The sequence below is a fragment of the Lathyrus oleraceus genome, chromosome 2 (genome assembly GCF_024323335.1).
Source record: "Lathyrus oleraceus cultivar Zhongwan6 chromosome 2, CAAS_Psat_ZW6_1.0, whole genome shotgun sequence".
Classification (NCBI taxonomy): Eukaryota; Viridiplantae; Streptophyta; class Magnoliopsida; order Fabales; family Fabaceae; genus Lathyrus; species Lathyrus oleraceus.
The window spans coordinates 434946172-434968206 of NC_066580.1; the positions used below are offsets into that span (position 1 = coordinate 434946172).

General features: G+C 37.5%; 1 protein-coding gene and 1 pseudogene across 1 annotated transcript; both read right to left on the reverse strand.

Moving 5' to 3' along the window:
- Positions 1-20864, reverse strand: part of LOC127120022 (pentatricopeptide repeat-containing protein At2g13600-like) — a 29727-nt pseudogene extending 8863 nt beyond the window's left edge.
- On the reverse strand, positions 43-5541 carry LOC127120026 (oleosin G). Its single transcript, XM_051050410.1, has 2 exons — positions 5053-5541; positions 43-474 (listed from the first exon to the last, which is right to left on the reverse strand). Exons 1-2 carry the CDS (start codon positions 5342-5344, stop codon positions 287-289), a joined length of 480 nt encoding a protein of 159 aa, XP_050906367.1. The 5' UTR covers positions 5345-5541; the 3' UTR covers positions 43-286.
- Positions 20865-22035: the final 1171 nt, after the last annotated feature.

Genomic DNA, 22035 nt, shown 5'->3' on the forward strand with positions numbered 1-22035 from the left:
AAGTAGATTTTCTTTTGGATTCTATTTTCCTTGCAAATAAAGTGGTACTTAAAAACGAGCACTCTTTTAATCAATTTGCATATTCATTATTCCACATTTACAACAACAGAATGCGGAAGATTTTCGTGATTATTCTTCTCATACCCATATATCAAAATAGAATAAATATGAGAATAGCTTAATTCTACTACCATTGCTTAGACACACATAGTTTGGGGCCATATAATAACATTCAACAAAAAAACTCGGCTCAATGACATAACCGAACCGAACCGGTCCGGTTGATTCAAGCGCCGGGTGCTGCATCCTTGACCTTACTCTGCAAATACCCGCCGTATTCTTTCGCACAATCTTTAACATGTGAAGCCGTATCATAAATCTGGTGTCTAGCGTAATCAACCCGGTCCGAACCGGGCGGGTGAAGACCTCTAAAGTAACGGTACAACCAAGAGGAAGCAAGATGACGGCAAATCCTGTTGGAATAAATTTAAATGTGTATGGGGAGTTCAAAAGTTTATTCTCTTGGGTAATCAAACTATCCTAGGGACCTGATAGTATTCATTACTGCATTTTAATTGCTTGTCCTTTCTTGTCTGGCCTTATCTCTATATAAGGACCAGACCTCTTTGTAAAACATTAAGACATTTGAATATAAGTGAAGATTGTAGAGAAAAGTCTGTTCCTCCTCCCTCCGTCCAAAACCATATATCTTGTGTCTTCAAATTGGTATCAGAGCTCATGGCGAGCCTGACCAGTCAAATGCCGTTGCCACGGCTGACGAAGTCCAATTATGAGAATTGGAACATCCAGATGAAAGCGTTGCTGGGCTCATTGGATACGTGGGAAGTCACCAATGATGGCTTTGAAGATCCAGGTAACACAACAGGTCTCAATGCCGCCCAGACGAAGGCGTTGAAAGAGACGCGGTCGAAAGACAAAGCAGCATTATACATGCTGTTCAGAGCAGTGGATGAATCAGCATTCGAAAAGATTGTTGGTTCAACCACGTCGAAGGGGGCCTGGGACACTTTAGAGAAAGCGTACAGAGGAGCAGACAGAGTGAAGCAAGTTAGATTGCAAACTCTTCGAGGGGAGATGGAGAGGATGAAGATGAAGGAGACAGAGTCCGTAGCGGACTATATTACGCGCGTGCAGACAGTGGCGAATCAGATGAGTCGAAATGGAGAGGCAATGACAGAGGGCCGAATTGTCGAAAAGATTCTAAGATCTTTAACGGACAAGTTCGAAAACATTGTGTGCGCTATAGAGGAAGCAAAGGACCTTTCGACAATCACTGTCGAAGAGGTTGCTGGGTCGCTCGAAGCACATGAGCAGCGAAAAATGAAAAAGAAAGAAGAGGCAATTGAAGAGGCAGATTCGAGCAGAGATGAAAAGGCACTCTTCTCTCAAAACTGGAGAGGGAGAGGACGTGGTCATGGAGGACGTGATGGCGGTCGAAGCTACCAAAACTATAGTTTCGATAGAGGACAATCTAGCCAACAAAACTGGCATGGTAGAGGTCGAAATCAAAGAGGTGGAAGAATAAATTACAACAGTATCGAATGCTATAAGTGCAACAAACAGGGGCATTACGCGAAGGATTGCAATTCCTACAGTTGCCACAACTGTGGAAAGATGGGACATCTTGCAAGAGACTGTCGATCGAGGAGGAGAGTTGAAGAAACGTCTAACTTTGCCCTAGAATCAGAATCGAACTCGGGACCTCTCGCACCCAAATCGAATGAAGGATTCTTGTTAATGGCGCAGAAGGAAGAAGATGCAGAGAGTGACACAATGTGGTACCTCGACTCAGGTGCAAGCAATCACATGTGTGGTCACAAACACCTGTTCAAAGAATTAAAGACTGTCGAAGATGGACACGTCTCATTTGGAGATGCCTCGAAGGTGAAGGTCGAAGGAAAAGGAACTATATGTTTCTTACAGAAAAAAGGTGTAGTAGGATCAATCGAAGGAGTCTACTATGTACCAAATCTCAAAGCAAATATCTTGAGTTTGGGACAACTAACAGAGAAGGGGTATTCGATACTCATGGAGGATCGAAACCTGCAGCTGAAGGACAAGACAGGACGTCTAGTTGCCTTAGTCGAAATGGGGAAGAATCGAATGTATAAGCTGAACCTGAAGAGCATTCGAGAGAAATGCTTGCATGTTAATGTCGAAGACCAAGCATCCCTATGGCACTTGCGTTTTGGACACTTACATCAGGCTGGACTAAGAAGACTGTCGAAGAAGAATATGGTGCATGGACTACCAGACGTGGAGTTCGATGAAAAATTCTGTGAAGACTATGTTTTTGGCAAGCAAACCAGAACATCCTTTCAAAAGAAGGCAGAATATCAGGCAAAGCAAATTCTGGAACTAATCCACACTGACATATGTGGACCAATCACTCCAGAATCATTCAGTGGCAAGAAATACTTCATTTCTTTCATCGATGACTATTCGAGAAAGACTTGGGTGTATTTTCTGAAGGAGAAGTCTGAAGCATTCGAGACATTTAGAAAGTTTAAAGTGATGGTTGAAAATGCAACTGACAGACGCATCAAAGCGCTTCGATCAGACAGAGGAGGAGAATATACTTCGACAGCATTCATGAAGTACTGTGAGGAACAAGGCATAAGAAGATTTCTGACCACAGCATACTCACCTCAACAAAATGGAGTAGCTGAGAGGAAGAATCGAACAGTGCTTGATATGGTTCGATCAATGCTGAAGAGCAAGAACATGTCGAAGGAATTTTGGGCAGAAGCTGTACAATGTGCAGTTTATGTCCAGAATAGATGTCCTCACTCGAAGCTTGGAGACATAACACCTCAAGAAGCCTGGAGTGGACAGAAGCCAACTGTGTCTCACTTTAGAATTTTTGGAAGCGTGGCTTATGCACATGTGCCTGATCAAAGGAGAACGAAGCTGGAGGATAAGAGTCAGAAGTATATACTTATTGGGTATGATGAGAAATCGAAAGGCTATAGGCTTTTCGACCCAATAAACAAAAAGGTGATTGTAAGCAGGGACGTTCGAGTAAATGAAGCAAGCAGATGGGACTGGAGCAGTTCGATTGAAGCTCTCGTCGAAGAAGAAGAAGCAGCACCAGTTGTTGTGCCAACAGACACTTCGATAGAACCTGAAGATTCCGATGATGAAAATGAGCCTTCACAACCCAGATTAAGAAGTCTGCAAGATTTGTATGAAAACACAGAAGAGGTACACCTTGTATGCTTGCTGGCAGATACTGAAGATGTGAGTTTCGAAGAAGCTATGAGAAATCGAAACTGGAAGAATGCAATGGATGAAGAAATCAAAGCCATCGAAAAGAACAATACTTGGGAACTAGCAGAGTTACCAAAAGGAAGTCAAACTATTGGCGTGAAGTGGGTATTTAAGAAGAAGATGAATGCTGAAGGCGAGATCGAAAGATACAAAGCAAGGCTGGTAGCGAAAGGCTATAAGCAGAAAGCAGGAATTGATTATGATGAAGTGTTTGCGCCTGTTGCCAGAATGGAAACTATTCGATTACTCATTTCACATGCAGCTCAATACAAATGGCCAATACATCAGATGGATGTCAAGTCAGCGTTCCTGAATGGTGTGCTCGAAGAAGAAGTGTACGTCGAACAGCCACCAGGATATATGAAGATCGAAAGCGAAGGCAAAGTGCTGAGATTGAAGAAAGCACTCTATGGGCTGAAGCAAGCGCCAAGAGCGTGGAATACTCGAATAGACACGTACTTCAAAGAAAATGGCTTTCAGCAATGTCCTTATGAACATGCTGTATATGTAAAGAAGGCTGGAGAAAGATTGCTGCTTGTTGCCCTCTACGTCGATGACCTGATTTTTCTGGGCAACAACAAACAGTTAATTGAAGAATTCAAAAGAGAAATGACACAGGAATTCGAAATGACAGACTTAGGTCTGATGAAATATTTTCTTGGACTGGAGGTTCGACAAGAAGAAGATGGCATTTTTGTCTCTCAAGAAAAGTATGCCAAAGATATTCTGAAGAGGTTCAACATGGATAGCTGCAATCCAATCTCGACACCAATGGAACCTGGAGCAAAGCTTTCGAAATTTGATGGGGGAGAACGCGTCGAAGCGAACAAATTTCGAAGCTTGGTTGGAAGCCTCCGATACCTTACTTGCACAAGGCCTGACCTCTCACTAAGTGTGGGAATTGTGAGTCGATTCATGGAGGAACCAGTCTATGCTCACTGGAAAGCTTTAAAGAGAATTCTTCGATACGTCCAAGGAACTGTGTCACTTGGAATGTTTTATTCGAAGGCAGAAGAGTACAAGCTGACTGGATACTCAGATAGTGATTGGTGCGGAGATGTTGATGATCGAAAGAGCACCTCAGGCTATGTTTTCTTCATGGGAAACACTGCTTTCACATGGCTTTCGAGGAAGCAGCCAATTGTGACTCTCTCGACGTGTGAAGCTGAATACGTTGCAGCATCTTGGTGCGTGTGTCATGCAATTTGGCTGAGGAGATTGCTAAACAAAATAGAATCGAAGCAGGAAGACGCAACATTGATAAGAGTTGATAACAAATCTGCTATCGAACTAGCGAAGAATCCAGTAAATCACGAAAGGAGCAAGCACATTGACGTCCGCTTCCACTTCATTCGAGAACACGTGAAGGAAGGAAGTGTCGAACTAAAACATGTTGCAAGCAAGGACCAAGCAGCAGACATTTTGACCAAACCACTATCGAAGGAGCTGTTCGATAGAGGCAAGAAGATGTTGGGCATGATTGATCGGAAGAGCATTTAAATTTATGGGGGAGTTTTGTTGGAATAAATTTAAATGTGTATGGGGAGTTCAAAAGTTTATTCTCTTGGGTAATCAAACTATCCTAGGGACCTGATAGTATTCATTACTGCATTTTAATTGCTTGTCCTTTCTTGTCTGGCCTTATCTCTATATAAGGACCAGACCTCTTTGTAAAACATTAAGACATTTGAATATAAGTGAAGATTGTAGAGAAAAGTCTGTTCCTCCTCCCTCCGTCCAAAACCATATATCTTGTGTCTTCAAATCCACACATCGACAAGAATCCAGCGGTGAGGAGGAAGAAAAGAGTACCGGCCGGGACCCATATCGGGCTTGAAACGATGATCAAGGGAGAGAAGAAGATGAGAGAAAGAACGGTACCAGATACGGTTAAACTGGTGAGAAGGAGGAAAATGGAGCCGGTAACGAGAAGGGTTAAGATGCCAACGAGCTGGGTTGAGTTTGGTGCGTGAAGGTTGTTTTGAAGCTTTCTTGATGACGATGTGGTGGTGGGTCTGTATGGTTGGGGTGGGGTTTGGTTGAGATCAGCCATTGAGAATGTGATTTGTTAGAGAGAGAGAGAGAGGGGGGAATGAAAATAAAGGGGGGGTGTGGTGGTAGAGTGTATGTGAAATTAACAAAGGGACAAGTGTGGGGTTGTTTTGGTGACATGCAGGTGATATACGTGGATGGAATGGAGGTGGGGAATGGGGTTTTGCTTTTGGATGGGTTCCATCACTTCGGGTGGATCCTGCCATGAGATTGTTGACTTTTTCTGTCTTTCATTTGCAATTCATTATGGAACAGTGAAAAATATGCATTCTTTTTATTATTCATATAAATAAAAACCTATAATGTGTAATTAAAAGGAAAGATAAAATGCTACTACTACGGATAATGTTCACAAACATACTATAATGTGTAATTAAAAGGAAAGATAAAATGGTACTACTACCGATAATGTTCACAAACATATTTGTACTCATATGTATATATTGCCTTTGATATGTTCGATTTTATAAGTCTTGTATTTCTGAGATTGTGTACTAATATGATTATATTGTCTTCTATTATTCCATTTGTTATAGGTGATCTTCAAGATACATACATAGAGATTGGAAAGGGTTGGAAAAGGAAAGAACAAAATTGTCAAGAAATTGATGAAGGAGAAATTTGGCCGATCTCGTGGTTAGTACAAGGACATGATGGGGTACGAGTCTGACTTCAGTGACTTATCCATAGCCACAATTAGTAGTTACAATATGTATACAAAGACTTCATTGGTTGAAGTGCGCGCAAGAGAGAGCAATGAATAGACGCCATAGTTGTTATATAGGTTACCATCATATGAAAGAGCAATTGTATTGATTGGCTTATAGGAAATAAATGGTACCCATCGCTAGCTAGGGAGCTATAAAAGAGGGGGAGGAGATAAGGATGAAATGGTGAACGATTTTAGACACAAAGATTTAAAGTAAGGCTTGATTGATTATACGTTCAACTAAGTTACAAAGGAGCATTTTTTATCAGTACACTTGGCACCCTAGTAAAACTGACATTGATCACACTGTCTAAAATACATAACAAGAGTTTTATAATCCAATGGTGAGAAATATCACTAGTAACAACAATGATCGACGATAAAATGAAGCTTTGTAGGGAGATGTGCAAGATTTACAGCAAAGGCAACACTAACACATTTTAGAGGAGGAAGAGGAACAATTTCTTGATCTTCAACCGCTATCTGTTAATATCTAAGAGATGTCTATCCCTGAAGGGTTCAAACCACACCCAGTGACTTCCTTTGATGGAAAAAGAGATCCCTAACAACATGTCACAATCCTCAATATCCAAATGGCCATTATTGGGGTAGCATATTCAATAAAATGCAAATTATTGGTGTGTACACTCAAAGAGGACTCTCTGAGGTGGTACATGAACTTAATGAGATTCTATATAACCTTTTACTAGGATCTCACCAGGAAGTTGATTAATCAGTATTTCATTGAGCAGACATAAAAGAGTCTCGACCACTAGCTTATTTAATGTTCATCAGGGAAATGTTGAATCTCTGAGAGAATATTTGTCCAAGTTTAACAAAGAAACTATTAAGGTGATCCACCCTAATCAAGAAATGTTCGTCGAATCTTTCCAAAATGGTGTTAAGATGGGACAATTCAATGAGTCACTCACATAGAAGCCGACAGACTCAATATAGGAGATAATGGCAAGGGCATAATGTTATGTGAAAGGAGATGAGTGTAATGGTGAGACAAGAGTGAGAGATGCAAAATAATAGAATATCGGGAAACCCAAATCATCTTATTCTAAGAGTAATTCAGTCATTCATCCCGATCGAGCGAGATACGAATGCATTCAAATTACCACAGAGGCCAGTGGATAACTTCATGCCTTTAAACACTCAGAGAGGTTAAATACTACAAGAAGTATATCATACTAGATCCATTCCTCCCCTTCTATGCCAAGAAAAGAGGTGATAGGGAGTGACCTAGATAGATGATGTAAATATCTTAAGGTGAATGAGCATCATATAAATGATTATTAGCAATTGAAGAAAGTGATTGAACTTTTAATATAAGAAGATCGCCTAAGGAGATATGCGCAAGGAGTTGCACGAAACATAGATGAGAAACCACCATAGTTTAAAAGAACTCATTTGAGAATCCCTTATGCAAGAAGAAATAGAGACCCAAAAGATACTTAGAAAGTGTGTCACATACTTAATACTATTTTTGGAGATTGTGCAATGGGAAAAGTCATCCTCCTCTCGAAGGAGGTATGCCCAGGTCATGCACATTGGCAAGCCGTTATTAGAGTTAAATGTAGCATCTTGGTCTGAGATTTCCTTTTCACGGTGAGATATGATGGGAATATTACATCAAAAAGATGACCCATTTCCATTAGCATGCAAATATTCTGGTGGGATATCAATGTTGGAGTGAGCCCTAATAGCTAATCAATACTGGCTACATTTTCTTTTGTATGATATATATTATTTGTTAATATGTAATTACTAGGCAGCGTATTTATTGTGTTATTTTTACATGACATGATAAAGTCCTTAGAATAATAAGTTTGTCTAATGGTACATTAAGTGTTACTTAATCGTGAGACCTCATTAAACATAAGGATGTTATTATTAAAGTATATGTAGTTAAGCTTTATTGTCAAATAAGACAACAATGATGAATATAGACTATTATGCGAGTAGACTGGTGACCCTTTCTCACGATCATGAATAAGATATATAAAGTCTTCACATAGGTATAAATATTATAAGCAATATTTATACTAGAGTGACCCACCATGAGAATACTACATAGTGATGTATGTTGTAAGTTATTCACAAAATGATAGTGATGTATGTTGTAACACCCCAAATTTGATTAATTAATTGAATTGAATTATTTAGAATTTTATTTGATTATTTTATGTTTTAATTAAAATAAAATTATGTGGTTATGAGGGTGTAATGATATTAGTAGAGTCTGGTGAGAAATAGGGGATTGATAGATTGAATAAAAAATAATTAGAAGTAGTCATTTTATTTAATTTATTAAATTAAATAGAGAATGAGATTTTGATGAAAAAATAAGAAAATGAAAATAGTAAAAATAAGGGAGAATAATAGTAGTAATTTTTATTAAAATAAAATTAGAGATGAGAAAGGCATGTTTGTAAATAAGAGGATAAGTGAGGGTAGTGTTGGAAGTTTCTAATTAAGAAGATTAGGTTACTAATAAAAAGGTTAGTAAGAGGGTTTTGGGCTGATTTCTAAGTAAAACAGTTTTTGGTGAAAGAGGAAGAGGAAAGGGTTGGGGCAAAGAGAGAACAGCCATTGAAGGAGCTTTAATGAGTTTTGCTGGAAAAATCCAAGGTAAAGGGGGGGGGAGGATTTACTCCTAATAGGGTATATATTGTATGTTTGGGTAGAGGGACACCCTTAATCCCATTAGATTTTCTTTACTTTATTCCTTTGGATGAATGTTGGATGAATTGGTGTTGAGTTCTGTAATTATGTGGTATATGTGATGTGATATGTGAAATTCGTGCACTTTATACCATGAAAGTTAGATGTTCTTATTGATGAAATTGCTATGAAGGTGTGTTCATATGTTGTTGTAAAATTGAAGAATAAACCATTTCAAAATCATGATTAAATGAGTGGAATTGCATGTTAATTGATGAATAATTGATGTTTGGATGTTAGGTGTTATTCCTCATGTTGTTGTTCAATTTGGGGTGAGGGATTGTGAAATATGAGTTATGTTATGAAATCCATTACAGAAAATGCAGTTTCTGTTTTGGTTCAGGGTGACGGGTGTCACCCTGAAGATGCCTTGGTCGTCATCGATTTGGAGACGCTGACGGGCGTCATCTACTTGATGGGTAGACTGTCATGGTCCCCAAGTGTGTTTGGTGAGGACGGTTGTCTCATGTGTGATGTGTGATACGATGTGGAAGGTGACCGGCATCACCTTGGTGATGGGTAACCCGTCACGTAGCCAGAATGAGCGTTATTTTCTCAGTTGTGCAAAATTATTTTGTCGTTTTGATTTTTGGTGTTGTGTTGTGTTTCAGACTATTGTTTGGCCACTGTTTGGAGATAAATGGTGTTGTTATTATGTTGTTATGATTTAATCCATTTGTTTTGTGTGACGATTATGTTATGGTTATTATGGTGATTGCATGGTGAACATGTTTTGTGATATTACATGTTATGGTGAATCATGTATCATGGTGTACGAACTCCGGTCCAGTTTTGGTATGCTCTAGTCCTATGATGGGGATTCAGGAGAGAGTAGCTGGTTCTAGATGGAAATCGGTGAAGTTTTACCTATGTTGATGCTAGCGATCTGGTGTGCTCTGGTCCTATGATGGAGATTCAGGAGCAAGATGGACTAGTGTTATCCATAATGGTACCGCATGCATTGTTGAGTCTTGGTATCGAGTACATTTGCATTATTTATCTGCATATGTCTTGAATGATTATGTTGTTATCAATGAATGAGAATAAAAATGAAGTATGTGATTGATTTGTGCCGGATAATTGTTGTTGTATGTTTAGGCTACCTTGCATACTTTTGCACCGTTAATTATTATGAGTGCATTCCCACCCTTTGTTGTTTGTGTGATTATGTGCTCCTTCTTGGGATACAGTCGAGTAGGTAACTGAGTAGCTGCTTATAGGCTAAAGGATGACATAGAGATTGTTCTTCCTTTTCCTATTTTATGCGTTTATTTTAGTATCCCGTTGCTATGATTTGTAACACTGGGCGGGTGAACAATTTGTTTGATTTCGTTACTATTTGTGATATTGTTGATGTTGAAGGCATTTTGCCATGATCATGTTTTATGTTATGAGACTTATTATTTGTTGAATTGTTTCTATTAATTGATTTCGTTGTGATGAGTCTATGTTAAGGCAAACATGTGATGACGGGTGTTTAAATTGATGCATGTTTCTGATAACCCATGTTACGGAACAGGTTTTTGTTGTGTTTGAGTGACACTCTTGTTGTGTAATTATTTTATTTTCGCATTATTTTGCGATTCAGGATTTAGGGTGTTACATAGTGGTTTCAGAGCAGGTTGGTCCATCCATCCAGATTTTTGACATGTTAATTGTCTCTAGTATGCGAGTTGTGTATGTATATTGTCGATGCATTGTTTCTTCTATTGTCTGTTTGATGGTGTGTAGAATGGCTGGAAGAAACGATTGTGTTATTGCTGAAGCTTTGGAGTTATTGGCTCAAGCACTATAGGGTCAGCAGAATCAGGCAAGTGATGAGTTCTGTGGATTGGGGAAATTTCAGAGGAATAATCCGCCAACGTTCAAGGGTAGGTATGATCCGGAGGGTGCTCAAGTATGGCTCGGAGAAATCGAGAATACTTTCATAGTGGTGTCCAGTATTGAGGATCAGAAAGTATTGTTTGGGACTTATATGTTGTCTGAGGAAGCTGAAGACTGGTGGGACAATGCGCGCCAGAGACTAGAGGTTGTTGGTACTGAGGTCACTTGGGATGTGTTTAGAGCGTGATTCCTTGAGAGGTACTTACTTGAAGATGTGTGTAGCAAGAAAGAGATTGAATTCCTTGAGTTGAAGAAAGGAAACATGATTGTTGCTGAATATGCTGCCAAGTTTGAGGAACTTGTGAGGTTTTGTCCATACTACAATGGTGCAGCTGTGGAGTCAGATGAGAGAGTCGTATCCGACTTTGTTTCCTTCAGGTGATTTTTGAGGGCAAAATTCTCTAAGTGGGGGAGAGTTGTAACACCCCAAAATTTGATTAATCTATTTAATCATATTATTTATATTTTTATTTAATTATTTAGTATGTGGTGCACTTTTAATTAAATATATTATGAGTTGTATGTGTATGTGGGGCATATGGTGGAGTCTAGTGAGAATATTGGTGGATTGACAGAATGATTAAAATAATTAGAAATAATAGTTGTTTTTAATTAATTAAAATAAATAGAAATAGAAGTTTTTGGTGGAAAATAGAAATTAATAAGAAATGAGGGAAGTGGTTATAGTTGTAAGAGGAGTTGGACCAGAGTATAATTAGTAAAAGGTTAAATTAGGTTCTTAGAGATAAAAAGTGATTAGTTGATCTTTTGAGGAGAGAGTACGTAAAGTTAGAGTTTTTGAAGAAAAATAGGCTAGGGCTTGAAGAGGGAATAACTCAAACCATCGGCCTTAACCAAATTCAGAATTTGCAGCTAGGAATTTAAGGTAAGGAGGAAACTACTTCGTATATTGATGTAATTGATGAAGGGTAGTGAAAACTCCTTATTCCTCCTCTAGGTTTTCTCTTATTTTGTCATTGTTGATTATGTGTGAACTATTGATTATGAAGACATGTATATTCTATTATGATTGATGTTGTCGTGTGAAATTTATGTATTGATTTCATGTTAATTTCTTGTGAAACTATATGATTAAATTCTGAAATTTTGTGTTCTTATAAATTGAGTTGAAATTGTTTAAGGTGATGATGATTTTGAATCAAATCAACATAATATATGTTAATGTGTGCCTAATTGAGTGTTTTAATATTGTATTAATATGTACGGTTGAATTTCAGCATTTGGGATTAATTAGGGTCAAAATTTGAGTTTTGATAAGGCTCCAATGGTGGAAATCGTGTTTTTAGTGTTGTTGGTCTGAGCGATCTCGCCCAACGAGGACGAACTTCGCCTAGCGAGAGATGTCTGGCCCAACAAGATATTCAGAGTTAGGGTTTCTAGGTTCTGTGGTGTGCGTCCATTGAGGGAAGAGCTTGCCTAGCGAGTGCTCGCCCAGCGAGCTATAGGTCCCCTAGCGAGGGTGACAATGCAAAATTGAATCGTTTTGAGTTAATTTGTGCGACGATGTGTTGTTTTGGCGATTAATGGATGTTGTCCTGTACTATTTGGGATTATGTGAAGTGTTATAATTAATTGCATAATTATGAGTGGTAAATTACAATTATGTGTTGTTAACGTAATTGTATGTGTTATTTGGTGATGCGTAGTTCAGAGTGAGAACTATTGTTGATGCGTTTAAATGCATGATTGTTTACAATCAGATGTGGGGTTGTAATCATTGTTGTGTTGTTGTTGCATTGATTGCATTGTCATGCATCTTTGTGTTATGTCATTGAAAGAGACAGAAACGCTAGTTCAGAAGAGGGACTAGTGGCTTGTTCCAAGTTCAGAAGAGGGCTCATGGATTCAGAAGGGGGGGGGGGGGGTGGTCTGGTTCCTAAGAGAACAAAATGCTGAGTTGGTACTATATGCATAGTGTCACGTTGTGTCGTGAGTTGCATTGCATATATGTGTGTATTATTGTGGAATGGTGAGAGATTGTGATGATGTTAATTGGGTATTGAATGTATAATGTGTTGTGTGTTTATCTATCCTTGCATTCTTTACACTGTTTTATATCGAAGTTTATTTCTCACCCATTTTGCACAATGCTGTCCACCATGGATATTTTGCATATAATCAGAAGTAGAGTTGTTGTTGTGTGTGGAAGGTGGTTTGTTGGAGCTATTCTTCATTTACTTATCGTTTTATCGCAAAATAGTGGTTTTAGTGCTTTGATCTTATAACATCGGGAACGAGGCATTTTTACTATGTTTTGAGTCAATACTGAATTATGTGGTTTGAAGTCTAATACTTTATTTGTGAAGTTAATTTTGAAGTTGTTATGATATGATTTTCCGCTGCTTATTGTCAAATATAATGATGAGTTTTTGATGGTTGTCATAGCGACACCTTAAATTGTCGATTAAATCTTTATATATAAATTTTAGGATTTATGGTGTTATATGTGGGCCTCACTGAGATGCAGTTATCTTATTCATGTTGTTGTATATTTTCAGATAAGCCTTAGGAGAAGATCGAAGTTCGATGTCTGATGGATTTTGTTCCTGTTGTGTTTTTCTTATTAGTTGTATTAGACATTCATGTATTAGTTTTTATGTACTAGATTATGTATTTGAATTAATATATTCTCAAATGTCATTTAGATGGTGGATATTCTAGATACCAAATTTTAACGTTTTATTTAATACGAATTTAAATAAGTATTACGTAGGATATTATAAGTGGTGTATGGGACTGAACTATCAATCAACATTTGTTACACAATATTTCATTTAATTCTCTATTGTTTTAGATTTATTTTGGAAACCGCATTATTTTCATAATTGATAAAATAGCGAACTAAGCTTGTTTCAAGTAATTTGTGGTTGAAATATTTCAACAAACATATGTGATTGTATGACAGTGTATATCTTTTTAAACTCGGTAAGTAAATGTTCGTATTGTTGTGCAGACACAGAGGGAGAGTTCCATCATCAAGGTGCATATTTGATATTTCTCTGGGTTAGTAATTTCCAGAATTCAGAACTGTACAGCATGATACATTACATTAAACTATCAATGTAATACATTAATGTGTTTTTAAACAACAAAAATAAAACCATTTAACTTATCTAAGTTAATGAAGTGAAAATGAGCCAAAGTCAAGATATACCTAAAAGTGACAGTAACGTTGCATGTTAATTAAGTACTGTCACCCTCTTCTATCACTATTTTGGCTTCTTCTCAGAGCTTGAAGGGCTATTATCTGTTGCAGAAGCAGCTGCTAGTTCCATCAACCTCTCGTAATCTATCTCAGTCGAATTAAACTTAAACTTGACACCAACCTGAATCCATGACTTGATACAAAGAATAGCTTGTGTGCTATCATGCTGCATACAGAATCGCTGCTTGTCAATTTCATCACCCTTGCCACAGAAAAGTTCTTCAGGCACTATTGACGTTGCCTGCACTGCCAAAAAATCTCTAGCCATCAGAGAAAGTCGAGGGTAGCGTGTACTGTTTATCTTCCACCACTCTAGAACATCTGTTACTATAGGAGCTGGAGCTTCTGATAAGTACTGCGTAAGCTCATCAGCTGCAGAACTCAGGTTTGTCCTACGTTTTTTGCGAGCTATTTCCTCGGCAAAGGAAACAATTCCTCCATCTTCAATTCTTGAGCATTGTAACCAGAACTCATGGAGGAGAAATGGTTAACAGAATAATTCCTGATAAAATGCGTTCTGGCTTCGTCCAGAAAACTTTGCGAGTTTAAACTATCAGGGATCAACTCTCCCTTTATTCGAGGATCTAGAATAGCTGTCATATATGTAAATATGTTGGAAACTTGACTAATATAACTTCTAGCCTTTTTAGCCATTTCTTCTGCAGCACTTTTTAGCCATTCTGGGCTCGGGCGTGATTCTCTGCAGGTAGCAATTGTTTCTGAGATGTGATCCATGAAGAAAAGGACAAGCCCAACCGTTAGCACCTTGCTCGTGCAGATGTCGTTTGTGGTTTTGTAGAATGGCTCGAGATATTGATGCATGATGTTAACGACGCTTTTGTCAGAAGAGCTCAGGAGTATCCTACTGCCTAGTGTATCTTCATGTTTACGAATAATCACATCCACGGATTTACCAGCCTGCATCATAAAAAAATATACATTAGTTTCCACTATCCATTGCTTCTAATTTTGAATTTGAGTACATGTGTAATGATACCTTGTGAACAAGATCAAGCATTTGGTAGTTTCCACTCCACCTTGCTGAAACATCAAGACGAAATTTCCATGTACCTTCTTGATAAGCAGTAGATATTTGAATAAAATCCTTAGAGATTACTGGTGAGGCATTCAACTCTATTACAAATTCCCTGATCTTCGAAATTACTTGTTTTCCAGATCTCAATCCATCATCTATTATCAAGTTCAAAGTTCGAGCGGCGCATGGAATATAACAGAACGGTCCAATTTTCTGACCATCCAAGTCCTCTTTCAAAGTATGGCAGGCATGCATGGCACTTGAGCTATTATCGTGAGTACACGAAAGGACTCTGCTTTCAATATTATAAAATTTAAGAACCTTCACAACGCAGTGATAGATTTCTGCACCACCACATGGATAGGGTATGCGACAGATGTCAAGAAGCAACTTCTGGAAACACCAGTTTTCGTCAATCCACTGACATGTTACACTCATAAAGAAAATCTGTTCAAAGGAAGTCCAGAAATCAAGTGTGACGGAGAATTTACACGAAACCTGTTCTAACAACGCTCTTACATCTTCCCTCATACTTCTGAAAACCTCATCAAGTACAGATCCGTACTTATCACTAGGCCAAATTTGTATAGACGGATTTAAAAACTTGTACGAATTCACAAGCCACTTCTCTTCTAGAGTTGAAGGAGGGAGAGAAGCCAAAACAAGCCACCTAACGAGTAACCAATTTAGATGATCATACTCAATCTGGTTCGCTTTTCCTTGAGGCTGGGACTTTTTGACCACGACAGCGAGCCGACTCGCTGAATTGCTGACAGCTTCCCCAGTCTTATCATAGCCTGGGTGGCGATTAGCAAGATGCCTACCCAAATTGCCTACATAACAAGCAAGCACAATTTAAATAGCAGCTATAGTGTAAGAACAAATCGCTACGGTGCGCGCTAAGAAAAATAGTGCACCTGTGGCGGTTGCGATGGAATAGGTCTGTCCGCAAAACTTGCATTTTCTAGTTTTTCCATCAGCAGCAGTTTCGAAGAACTTTAAATAAACAGAAGTCATTGTTTTCTTTCTTGGCTTGAGTGGAGTAACAGGAATTGGCTTTTCTGAAGAAGCAAGGCCAATATTTACAGGATCCATATTTGAAACGAGTACCAAATTCATCATGGAGTTATTATTGTCTTCTAATCAAAGAAAAATACATGAGTCATGAAAATGAATGCTTCACACAAACTAAGATGAAAATTAACCAGCTAAATTAAGCTGTACTCACCTTTGTAATTTCTAAACTTGCACTTTACTTTACTTGATTATCACACCCCATTTCTTGATTATCACACCCGTTTATTTTCTCTCAACTTCACTAGTATTCTTGTAAAAAAACTTCACTAGTATTTATCTACTGGCCATGTATCGAAGCATGAATCAAATAATTAAATATCTATAACTTGTGTCTTACTACATTGGTAAAAAATTTATTGGTTTTTTAATATACAATTTTTAAATATGATTTGGTTGGAAAATTAAACCAGCTTATATCATTTAGTTAAAGGAAATAACTTGTCATTTCACAGATTTAAAAGACTAGTAGTCTGACTTGCTCTAATCTCTTTGGAGAGACAGTGACACACAACACATGACTTTTTTTTTATAGAGATGTGTTAGTGGTTAGTTTTACTGAAATGATCATCTTGCATAAATTGATTCCCCACCAACTTACACCAAGGTAACTTCACTATCTCAAAAACATGGGTGTGTGATGTGAGACTTGGACTTCAAATTTCAAATGTACATGCATTTTAAGAGCATAAAAGCTAGACTAATATGCATAGCAGCATATGAAAGAATTGCTACAATCCTATTCAGTTCAATTACATTGAAATAAATAAGATACCATTTGTTCATAAAAACGTTTAGCAAAGTAGCAAACTATTGGGGCAAAGAAGCATTACGTATTCATATAGCAATAACTTTTAAGAGTAGCTTCTAAGACTTTGGAGAAGAATGAAAGGTTGGTCCCCTAGCAGAAGTCCTTTTGTTAAACTGAAATACTTGCCCTGTCACAAGTTTGCCACCATACAAAAGCAAGAAGGTTGAGCTGTATATTCCTTGTATTGCACAGAGCAAGAGCAAGATCACTCAGATCAAGAGTTTGCAATATGGCAAATGTCACTAACAGTTCCAAATTTGAGATTAAAAATACAGAATATAGTTACAAAATAAAAAATTCTCCCCTGCCAACTGAATCCCACGTTCCCGTTCCCGTTCCCAGTTGAAGCATACACTTTAATAATAGCCAACAGCTCTCAGGTCATTTTGTTGTGCCTGTTGCTCGGAATCATCACCCGGACTTAAAAACACAACACGACCTGGGGAAGACAAGAAGTTGTATCTCATTAAGTTAAAGACTTCTTATTCTCAACAATCTTTTATCATATGTCAAATACTATTTTAAACATAAGCTACAAAAAATCTTCAACCTTAAATAATCCATACATGAAAGTACTGCATATATTATGCAAAGGAAAAGTGCTAGTATCACTTTTCCCCAACTCTTTTAAGTAGAATTCATGTCAATCCTACCATTTTAACTAGCACTCGTTTTCAGTGTGGTGAGGACTACATGAATTTTACTCAATCAAAGAGAGTGTGTTAGAGTGACTATCTCTAGCACTTCTATCTTCTTATGCCGACATTTTCTGTTGAATTTCAAATGCAACTTCCAAAAGAAATCCATGTTTCAACTGGGAAAAAAAGAGAGCAAAAATAGAGAATGGCTACAAATTTTAACTCCATTCACTAAATGAGCCAAGTTTGAGCTTTCTCAATGGCATGGGAACCAAACGGACATACACACTCTTCAATAGCTTATCTTCATTGACTCAACCTTTAATTTGCAACTAAATACATGAAAAGAACAAAACTTATCTTATTATAAACCTGAAAACTTTTTGAAACATGTGGGTCTTAAGGTAAGCAAAGACTAATTGGCCCAAGGACAGAAGGAAAGGTAATGAAAAAGAGATATCTCAAATTACTCAAAGAACTTATTATTATTGCTTGATTGCCAAAATGCTTGGCGACGAGCCCTATTTATATTATTTTTGTACGGCTTACAAAAAGATAAAGTTCTAGAGTAAAGACATTAAATGCAAAAGAAAAATCTAGTAAATAAGAACACTCTAGTTCATATGGCTAGAAATATTTAGAAATCTTAAAGTCTTCTAATTCTTATATCTTTAAAGTTCTACAATATTCTCTATCATCCTTTATCATTCTCGGTCACTAAGAGTCTGTTTGAATTAGCTTATTTGAGTTTATATAAAAGCACAAGTGCTTGTTTGATTACCAGTTAGTAGTGAGAGCTTAAAGAAACAACTTATATGACATGTTCATAAACTATTTTCAACTCATATACATAAACCTTTTGGGATAACTTGTGAGAACAGCATACACATAGGAAAACAATGTGACTTAATTATGTAATAACACACAATTGGGCTGTGTAAGAAATAACACCACCGTAACAGATTATAAATGAAATTGTAATGAACAGCACTAAGAAACCCTAAGAAGCAGTTGAAAACATCTTTTGATAATATCATCAGGAATTGAAAAGTTAGTTAATTTACCATGTCGACGAACAGCAACTTCTCTAATTCGGCGAACAAGTCCGGTAATGGGATCAGAGAAAACCTTAGTCTCAAGGTTTCCCTCAATATACAAAGTTGAACCAGGAAGAACGTTTTTCATGAGAAGATTCCCCAATCTCTCAGGATAAACTGTAACCCTATGCCACTGAACCGCGCAACGATTAGCATACTCCCTGGGGTTTTCATGATCCAGTGGTCTTCGATTGTTGCGAATACCACCGGTTCCGATTGACAGTACCGCTCTTGAGTTTCTTCTGCAAGGGTTTTTGTCCTGCTTTGCCTACCAATATTCTAACATCTCTCTCTACTTATACCCAACTCCATGCATACTTTCCCTTAACCCTTTGTTGCATAAGGCTTCTAACTTCAGATACTTTGTTCCATAAACCTTTTCTTGCATAGATATGTGCTAGAGTTAAATATGGAGCTGCATTACATGGTTCCATCTTAATGAGTTGATTAGCAGCCTCTCTTCCAAGCTCAACATCTCCATAAATCTTACAGGCACTCAAAATGGAACTCCATATTATACAACTAGGATCATAAGGCATTTCTTCCATTAAATCCCTCGCCTTCCTTAAATCTCCATTTCTAGCATAAAGATCAATCAAGCAAGTATATTGATCTATATCAGGAGACAACCCATAATCTGTTCTCATTTTGTTGAAATATTCCTTCCCTTTATCAATAAATCCTGCATGACTACAAGCTGATAAGACAACACTAAAGCAGACATGATCAGGAATTAACTTCTGCTCGGTTAATAAATAATCAAAAAATCCCAAAGCCTCTAAACCTCTTCCACATTGAGCATAACCCATGATCATGGATGTCAATAACACAGTGTTCTTCCAAGAAGTCTGATCCAACACACGTCGAGCCTCATCAATGTCGCCACCCTTTGAATACATATCAATCAGAGTACTGTCCACAAACACATTCTCAAAACCCATTTTAATAACCAGAGAGTGCACTTGTTTTCCTTCTACAAGCACTGCGAGACGGCTGCAAGCACTTAAAATCGAAGATACAGTATGATCAGTAGGACTCATATTTTTCCCCCGCATTTCCATAAATAGTTTCAGTGCATCTTCGCTGTACAGATTCCAACAGTATCCAGAGATCATTGTATTGTATATAACAGTATCCTTCTCACTAGTTTCATTAAATAACAACACAGCATCGTCAATCCGTCCACAACTCGCATAACAATTAACTAATGAACTAATCACAAAATTGCTAGTATCAAATCCTCGTTTGACAACATGAACATGAAGACTTGGACAACAATCAACGACTCCATTTTCCCCCACGCACGCATTAACGACACTAGTCAAGGTAAAACAATTAGGCATAATACGAGTTCCTAACATCTCTTTGAACAAGAAGAATGCCTCTTTTCCTAATTTATTTGCTGAAAATCCAACAATAAGTGAAGTCCATGATACTTGATCATGCACTTTCATGGCTCTAAATATCTTCCTTGCATCCACAATGCAAAAACATTTTGAATAGAAATCAACAAGCGCAGTACTAAGGAACAGATTATCTTCAAATCCTGATCGAATCGTATATGCGTGGATTTGTACGCCAAAATGCCAATTCATGGTTTTTGCACAAGAACTAAGTGAATTACAAAGAACATACTCGGTTGGCTTTTCCATTAATCCATTCTTTCTGCTTAGTTCATTCCCCAAACTCTCAGGATAAAATGTAACCATATGCCACTGAACCGCGCATCGATTAGCATACTCCCTAGGGTTTTCATGATCCAGTGGTCTTCGATTGTTGCGAATACCACCGCTCTTGAGTTTCTTCTGCAAGGGTTTTTGCCCTGCTTTGCCTACCAATATCGCCTACACTTCACATAACAGACAAATTCAGATAAATCAAAATGAAATCATGAATAATTAGTTAATTAATCGGTGGAGAAATTGGACTACTCTGTAAATGCCGGGATCGAGGCCATTTTCAAGGGGTCGATCGTAGAAGGTTTTTTCGGTGTGTTCGGGTGAGGGATAAGGAGTGGCTGAGTCGGCATCGTCGGAATGGAAGAGGGAGTTGGTGGTGGTGCAGAAGCGAAGTGGAATGTGGTGGTGGTGATGATGCAGAGTGGGTGTGGAAAGTAAAGAGCGAAAGAGCGTGGTTGTCTTTGAGATTGAGAATTTTCCGAATCCCATTCCAATGGAGTTGTGCATTCTTGTCACTGTTCTACTCTTAAACCCTACAAACCTTTTCCGCTTGAAAAAACCAAACCCGTATCTTAGGACGACAACAATGATTTTTACACTATAATATCAATCAATAACTATATTCTGTCATATTAAACTAATTTCTTGTCACAATTTTAAGTTAATGATATTACATAATAGATGGATAGATTCAAATTGGATGATTGTATAAAATTATTTTTTTAATTTTTATCAACCTCTAATTTAAACTTTAAAGTTCTAAACAATCTCTAATTTTACAAACTTCTTACCTAATCACTACCCTTGAAATTTCTATCTAAGACTCTTCTAGATATGATACCCCTCTCACTTCCCTTCAATCACACAACAACGATAACAACTGAAAACAATACCTAATCACTACCCTTGAAATTTCTATCTAAGACTCTTCTAGATATGATACCCCTCTCACTTCCCTTCAATCACACAACAACGATAACAACTGAAAACAATCAAATAACAGAAGGCGCACTTCCAATGAAACAGAATATACTCTTTCTTAAAAGCTCATGAGTGATTCACAATTACAACTAAATAAACTCAGTCCAATTCAAGTATCAAGGAGATACTAGAATGACTCACAAATAACAAAAACAACTAAAACCTTAATTTTCCAATGCCCAAGTGTAGCTCTTTCTTCTATCAATTAGGCTTAGTAACGTCCTCTTTAAATAGCCTTTGATAAGCATGGGCTTAGGCATAAAAATCAGCAGATCCAAAACAAATCAAATCAAATTAAATATGATCAAATCAAATATGATGTCTCCTTAAATGTTTTGACATCTGTTCTGTATAATATTTGATCAAATCAAATTAGATGTCTCCTTAAATATTTTGATATTTACTCTGCAGAATTAAATCTGATGTCTCCTTAAATGTTTTGACATCCATTCTGCAGAATCAAATCCGATGTCTCCTTAAATGTTTTGACATCCATTCTCCAGAATCAAATCTGATGTCTCCTTAAATGTTTCGACATCCAGTCTGCACAATCTTCTGCATAATTAAATCAAATATGATTTAATGTTTCCTTAAAATGTCTCAACACCCCTTTTTATGAAACAAGTGCACCGCTAAAAACGAAACAAGAGTTCCCAAAATAACCATTCTTGGACAGTCATATATGATAGCTGAATATTCAGAGAATCTTCAGATATCTCATAATAAAACAAGTCTTCCAAGAAGTAAAACAAAACCTGCAAAGATATTTGATCAACATGTCACGACATCTTGCTCAACGTCTTGTTGTGATACATATTTTAACAAAA